This window comes from Salmo salar, chromosome ssa13, assembly GCF_905237065.1.
Source record: "Salmo salar chromosome ssa13, Ssal_v3.1, whole genome shotgun sequence".
NCBI classification, from domain to species: Eukaryota; Metazoa; Chordata; class Actinopteri; order Salmoniformes; family Salmonidae; genus Salmo; species Salmo salar.
In genome coordinates this window covers 67,752,990-67,759,790 of record NC_059454.1, presented here as the reverse complement: position 1 = coordinate 67,759,790, position 6,801 = coordinate 67,752,990, and the positions used below count along the sequence as shown (strand labels likewise).

At 38.9% G+C, this 6,801-nt stretch overlaps 1 protein-coding gene across 1 annotated transcript; it reads left to right on the top strand.

The window, feature by feature from the left end:
- The first annotated feature begins 2,606 nt into the window (after positions 1-2,606).
- Positions 2,607-4,671, top strand: bsx (brain-specific homeobox). The gene is made up of 3 exons (XM_014137176.2): positions 2,607-3,036; positions 3,511-3,701; positions 3,800-4,671. The coding sequence occupies exons 1-3, from the start codon at positions 2,784-2,786 to the stop codon at positions 4,040-4,042; spliced, it is 687 nt and encodes a 228-aa protein (XP_013992651.1). The 5' UTR covers positions 2,607-2,783; the 3' UTR covers positions 4,043-4,671.
- Positions 4,672-6,801: the final 2,130 nt, after the last annotated feature.

Genomic DNA, 6,801 nt, shown 5'->3' with positions numbered 1-6,801 from the left:
ATTCTTGTACAACATGATGAATTATATTTTGTCCAGACTAACAGGATTGGTTAAGTGGAAGACCCAGATGTCATATAGGCTTACAAGGAAACCAAATATATTGCATGCAAGATGATGCACTGGTGCCAGGTATACATATTCGCAAAACACATACTGTAGGCTGCGTTTACACAGGCAGACAAATTCTGATTATTTTTCCAGTAATTGATCTATTGACCAACCAGATCAGCTCTTTTGCCAATAATTAAGGCAAAATATCAGAATTGGGTTGCCTGTGTGAAGAATTTGTGTGAAGATGTCACTTCGATTGGTTAAACATTGACCGGAGTTAATTGATGGATGTCAGAAATGTTTAGGCCAGCGTTTCTCAAACTCAATCCTGGGGACCCCAAGGGGTGCACATTTCGTTTTTCGCCCTAGCACTACACAGCTGATTCAAATATTCAAGCTTGAGGATGAGTTGAATATTTAAATCAGCTGTGTAGTGCTACGGCAAAAAAAAAAAACATGATGTGCACCATTTGGGGTCCCCAGACCGAGTTTGGGAAATGCTGGTTTAGGCCTATAGGACCATGTTTTGAGAGAAAGGTGTTGGAAAAATTGACACATATTTAAATTAATATGACATAACAATGTTTCACAATCAATCATCTTATTGATGCCAAAAAGTCACTGAAACGTAATGATCTAATAGAACCTATCCATGTGCCCGAGCCACTGGTGCGTGATGTTAACCTTGACATGAAACAAAGATGAATTGCAACATCAAAAACTACTTATTTCCACTAGATTGAATTTGATTTCTCTTGTTACCAGATCAATAAATATTGTAACTGCTAACAATGACCCGTCGTCTTTGAAGCTAACCGACGTATTACAAAATGCAATGCTGCAAGCCTCTTATCGAACGAAAATAATACGCCACTTACTTTAGAGTGACGCAATGGCTCCCAGGCACCACATTTTACTTGATGAAGTTGGCTGTTAAAAGCAGCTTAACCCCACCTTAAGAACGGAACGGATCCTATTGACTATCCGTGCAAAGACAATGTAATTGCCATTTGTTCAATTACTTTCTAATTTTCATCTAAAAGCAACTAGTTACTCTGATGTTCCTTTAAGGATAGAGGAGATGCACGTGCATCTGAGGCCTTCTCGCATTAGTCCACAATTTATCTGGAAAGACTTTGACATTTAAAATAATAGGCCTAATCTGCTTTGCAAGTTCTTTTCAGACAGATCATTTGTCCTGTTGGCCAATTATCTTCAACAAATGTTTATACAAATAGCCTTCTACAGATAGGCCATATGTAAAAATTAAATAAAATAGGCTTCAAGAGCATTTCCAAAGTGAGCTAAGCCCTTCAAGTCATATTTACATCACTTAATTTCTCTGTTCACTCTTCCATTTCACTCATTCAACTGTCTAATTGTGTGGTTGACATAAAAGTGTACTCAATGATGAATGGACTCTGTGCTCAGGGAAAGAAACAAACTAAAACAGTGTCTAAATCTGCCACATTTCCATATTCTTTAAACTGACATTTTGAGTAAATTGCAAGGTCTACATCCATTTTCCTTATATAAGCTCATGCATATGGAGGACATGTTTTAGATTTGGCGCAGTAATGCACTTTCATGAGTAATTGAATTCAGTAATTAATTTGTTATGCCTACCTGATCAAATGGAAATCCTGTCCTCGCGCCCAAGGATTACTACTTCCGCTCTAACATCTCCCCTAATTGCCTAATAGCATTGCAGCGAGAATACTGCCTGCATTAAGACACTTTCACATTAGCTAGCGTGATTGGAAATGTGATGACAACACGATATCAACAAATTAAGGCTTCCGTCGCTTAAATGGCACAGGAGCACCACTTGTACTCTCCCAGATTTTAATACCAACAATTACAGCCAATTTATGGCGGAATTAGCAAATACACCTGTCATCCCCCGCATCAGTGATCCGGGGGATGACTATGAAAAGATAGTAGGAGACAGACACAGGTATTAGGGAAACAACAGGTAGGAACTGTTGCACAAAAATAAAATGCTATTCAGATCAGTAAATGTTAGTTTTCTGTCGTATATTTGGGGATGCCAACAGCAATCCCACCTATTGAGGTCATTTAAACATGATAAGATATGCTACATGTAAAAAGTGAAACACGATACAAATCACCTCCAGTTGTTAATCATTAGTGTTGCCTAATTGTGTAGCATATGCCTTGTTATAAACGTTGATGTTGTTTATCAAAAACACACACTGGTAATATGACAATATAAATAATAGTCTAACGGCCTAAAACAGTAGGACATATGTCTATAGTTTATATTCACTGGAAAAGGGACGAATGAAAGCAAGTTTGACTGAGGTGCAGGAGGGAAATACTGCAGGGCTCCGGTGGGAAGGCTGTTTCAGCACCATGGCGAGCGACCCTCCCTCTCCGTCGTCACCGTCATTAATCCATACACAACTAATTCCATTCTCCGCCCCACCGGCGTGCTATTGGCTGATTACATATCAGTTTTATAATTTGCCACAGTCGCTCCACTTGGATAAATAGTAATCTACCTCCCTCTGAATAAATAGTAGGCTAATCTACCTGGCACCACTCACTGGCTGCCACACAACCGTATCTCACACAGACGACCATTCTTGCGTTTGAGACTGAGGAGACGGAGGCAAGAAGTTTAGTGCTTCCCTTCCCTGGTTTGTTAGGGTGCACATATAATCAACACCACACGGACTCAATTGTGAAGGTGTTTTCAGAGATATAAGATGAATCTGAACTACACGTCCCCGGTGCCTCAGATGCCAGCCCAGAGGTCAACGTCGTTCTTCATCGAAGATATTTTATTACACAAACCAAAGCCCCTGAGAGAGGTATTCCACTTGCCGTTCTCAAGTTCTCTGGCTTCCCGGATGCCTCTCCTAGAATATGGATACCCACTGATGCCCACTCCGATACTAGCGCCTCACCCGCACCATCATCTACACAAGCCGGACCATCACCAGTATTTCTTCACGTCTGGTAAGTTGGAAGGCACTGGATTGGTTCATGCATTCAGTGAAGCGAAGGCAGTTACAGAGTGCAAGAACAGTTTAAGACAACGTCGACATTTCATTAGGACTATAATGATTTAATTCCAAAGGGATGTTATTTCATAATGTTGGTGCATGTATAATTTCCATTTTAGTAGTCTACCAATCCTAACAGCCTGACAAAACGATGGAGTGGTCTTGGGCGTTTTGCAACAGGTATATTGGCCTTTTCGTGCGTAAAAGTTGGTGCAAAACGTTCTCGAAAAAATCCAACTCAATCAGAAGAAAAAAATCATACTCCATTATAAAATGGTGTGCTAAATATAACGAGGCCTAAAGTAATATCCTACAGTGTGAAGAAATTGCATGGAGTACATTGAATTTAACTTACAACAATTAAACTGTTAATATAATTGCAAAAGTTGTTGAAATTTCAATTCTGAATGCCTTATATATTTCACAGGGATGCAAATGCCGGGGTTATTTCAGCATCATCCGGAGTTACCGGGCAAGCATTGCAGACGAAGGAAGGCGAGAACGGTCTTCTCGGATTCGCAACTATCTGGTCTGGAAAAGAGATTTGAGATACAACGGTACCTATCCACACCAGAACGAGTGGAGTTGGCAACAGCGTTAAGTCTCTCGGAAACCCAGGTAAGAAACCTAAACTACATCACACTAATCATACCTTTCGGGATGGTCGCATTGTGCTGCAAAGCAAGTTTATGAAATATTCCACCTTTGTCACACAGGTGAAAACATGGTTTCAAAACAGAAGGATGAAGCATAAAAAGCAACTGAGGAAAACACAAGACGACCAGAAAAATCCGAATGACTTAGATAGATCCATGGAGAACTCAAGTGAGAGTGAACTCAACGAAAAAAACACAGATGATCTTAACAGTGGAATCGACCCAGACTCATACATGTTAGAGGAAAATGAGGACGATGTTGATATCGAGGATGATATTTGCTCGCCAGAACGTTCACTATAGTGCAAGTGGCAAGTTGTTTTAAAAACAAATAGCCATAACCCAGTGTAAATGTCAATATTGAATCGTGTATTTTAGGCTACATATGAAATGATATATTGCTTTTTTTAAACAAATCAATGACAATAATGCAAAGTATTATTTATTCAAGCGTATATGCCTAATATGTCACTCACTACACATTCCCTTTAGGCTGTCTATATTTATATTTTTCGTGGCTGTGTAAAATGCATCATGTCAAACAATTGTACATAGGCCTACAAAATATAATCTGAAGCCATGTTCATTATTAGGATATTATTATCATTATTATTATTATCATCTTCGAATCAAACAAAAAACAGTCATTTTCATCTTAAGATAGTTTTTGGTGAATGTTTGAAGCCACCAGTTATGCAGACGACTTACGTTGACCCATGCAGGACCAGTTGATTCTTTTTGGAGACAATCTGTGAGAAAATACATTTGTATGTTCCTACTTTGATAAACAAAAACAACTTAGCTCTTAATTTCAGCAAGTCACATTTTTACCCTTTCTTTTTGCACTTTCGTTCTGGTAATCGAAATATGTTGCAGCATATGCCTTTTGAAGTGTTATTGCGTTACTATTAAAACGTGCATGATAAACATAACTAATTGTTTAGCCTGTACCATTTATCATGTACATTTGTCGGTTTATTATTAGGCTAAGGGATTGCAGTTGCATTTTCCTATAAACTTGGATGAACTGACCAATGTTTCAATTTAATGCCATTAACACTTTAGTATTAGTTAGTTATTAGTCAATAAATCAATCTTCATAGGACACTAGAGATTTAATTATTTGAATAGATATATTTGTATTTAATTGAAATAGTTTCTTGGAATACCTACTCATAACTCATAATTATATTTCGGAAGTATGCCTAACCCTACTTTTGAAAAGCAATTATAGCCAATGATTATTTCCTGGCAGTCCGATTCTACGACCTCTTTGTACTTTAATAATATTATACAAATAATGATAGTTAATTAATAATAGCTACGAATTATGGTTATAATAATATTTTTAAGTAGACGATTATTTTGCATAGGCCTTTCGACATTCACATAGCCTACCTTAAGCTTACAGAAAATTCCCCGGCCGTATCTTGAGAGGTCAGTTGTAATAGCGTTTTACTAAAATAACCCCACCTGCTTGAAGAACCAGGGCCTCGTTTCCCAGTTGCGATGTAACTTAAGAATTGCGATGATCGTTGGCTACCCAATGCATTGTTATTTACGAGCCAACTACTGTTTCCCAAACAAGCACGTTGAGAAGCCGTTCGCTAAGTGCGTTATTAGACCATGTGTCGATATTGATAGGATCGAAAGAAAAGTAGCGCTGCTCTCAGATCAGCTTTCTCCATTCAAATCTACCTTAACATTAGAATTATTCCACATTACTGACGAAGGATCAGCTCCTTGAGAAATATTACCACCTATTGCTGCAAATATTGAGGCGGCTTATTATGCTTACCCAATACTAATGCACTAACTAACAGTTTGGCATATCTTGTCACACATCATGAACCGTATTGAAGCTAAAATTACAGACAGTAGCCTATTGGCAAAATATAACTCAATATGATTGAAATAGGCACATGTAGCCTATTTGTCGTTTAACGAAGTCAGTTTTTATTTGAAGCATCGTTTTATCTTTCACTTGTTTGCAACAACTGCAAATACTTTGAACTTTTTAATTGTAGTCAACTTCGTTCTGAGGTTATTGCGGTCAGTCAGACAGATTTAAGAATCTTGATTCAATGTTTAGCGGAGATCTTATGTGAATAAAGTGATGCAGAAGGGCAAAACAGCATCTAACGAGGCACTTCGGCTGCTCTACGAATAGTCTGGATCACTCATAGATGTGTGAAGGTTTTAAATTAAGAATCACGTTACTAACAAAGGCTATGTTAAACAGCTCGGCTACTAAAGATACATCTTCAGATCTTAACACTACGAAGGCTCTGGGAAACGAGGCCATGGACCAGAACCACTACTACAGGAGTCACTTAGCAGTGGAGGAGATATTAATCGGAGGCTATCTGTTAAATGTGCTCATGCTGTGGTAGACGCCTTGGTAGCTGGGACCCCGCTGTGGAATAAAATAAATACTTCATCATACAATAACAAATAGTTGTTGCATGTAACGTAGAGCGGTAGCTATTCATAAACATTGTCATGACTTTTATTGAACTTGAGTTAGGCTATTATTGGTTACTGCTAGGCCTACTGGATCACCAAATGTCTTGAAAGGAGCAGTAAGAGAAGACGCGCACAAAAGGCTGATGAAGCACACGGGCACCAGTGAGGGGATTCGAATAATCTGTCCCGGGCGCCCGGGTAGGCGTGATTTGCACCGGGTGAAAGATGATTGCTTTCGTTTCGGAAAGGGCTTAATCTCTGGCGTGAACAAAGTGCCCCCTTCAAAGCCCACGGCGAAATCGGCTCAAAACAAAAGTGACGTAATTAAGCACAATGATTCATGAGTAGGATTCTGTGTTTTCACAATGCAAAAGTGATTGATTTTGATAAAAACGCTTTATCTGTCTTCCCAACGAAAACTAGTCAGAAAAGGAAAACAATCGTTTTATGGAAAAGAGATGTATGTTTCTGGAAGATACACAATGCTGCCTTGTTGACAACATGATCAAGCTGTGCAGATTACTTTTCGATTTTGGAAAGGTGCTCCTCCCTCACCGCTTTTGCCCGTTCACGTCAAGGGCCATAGACCGATGCCC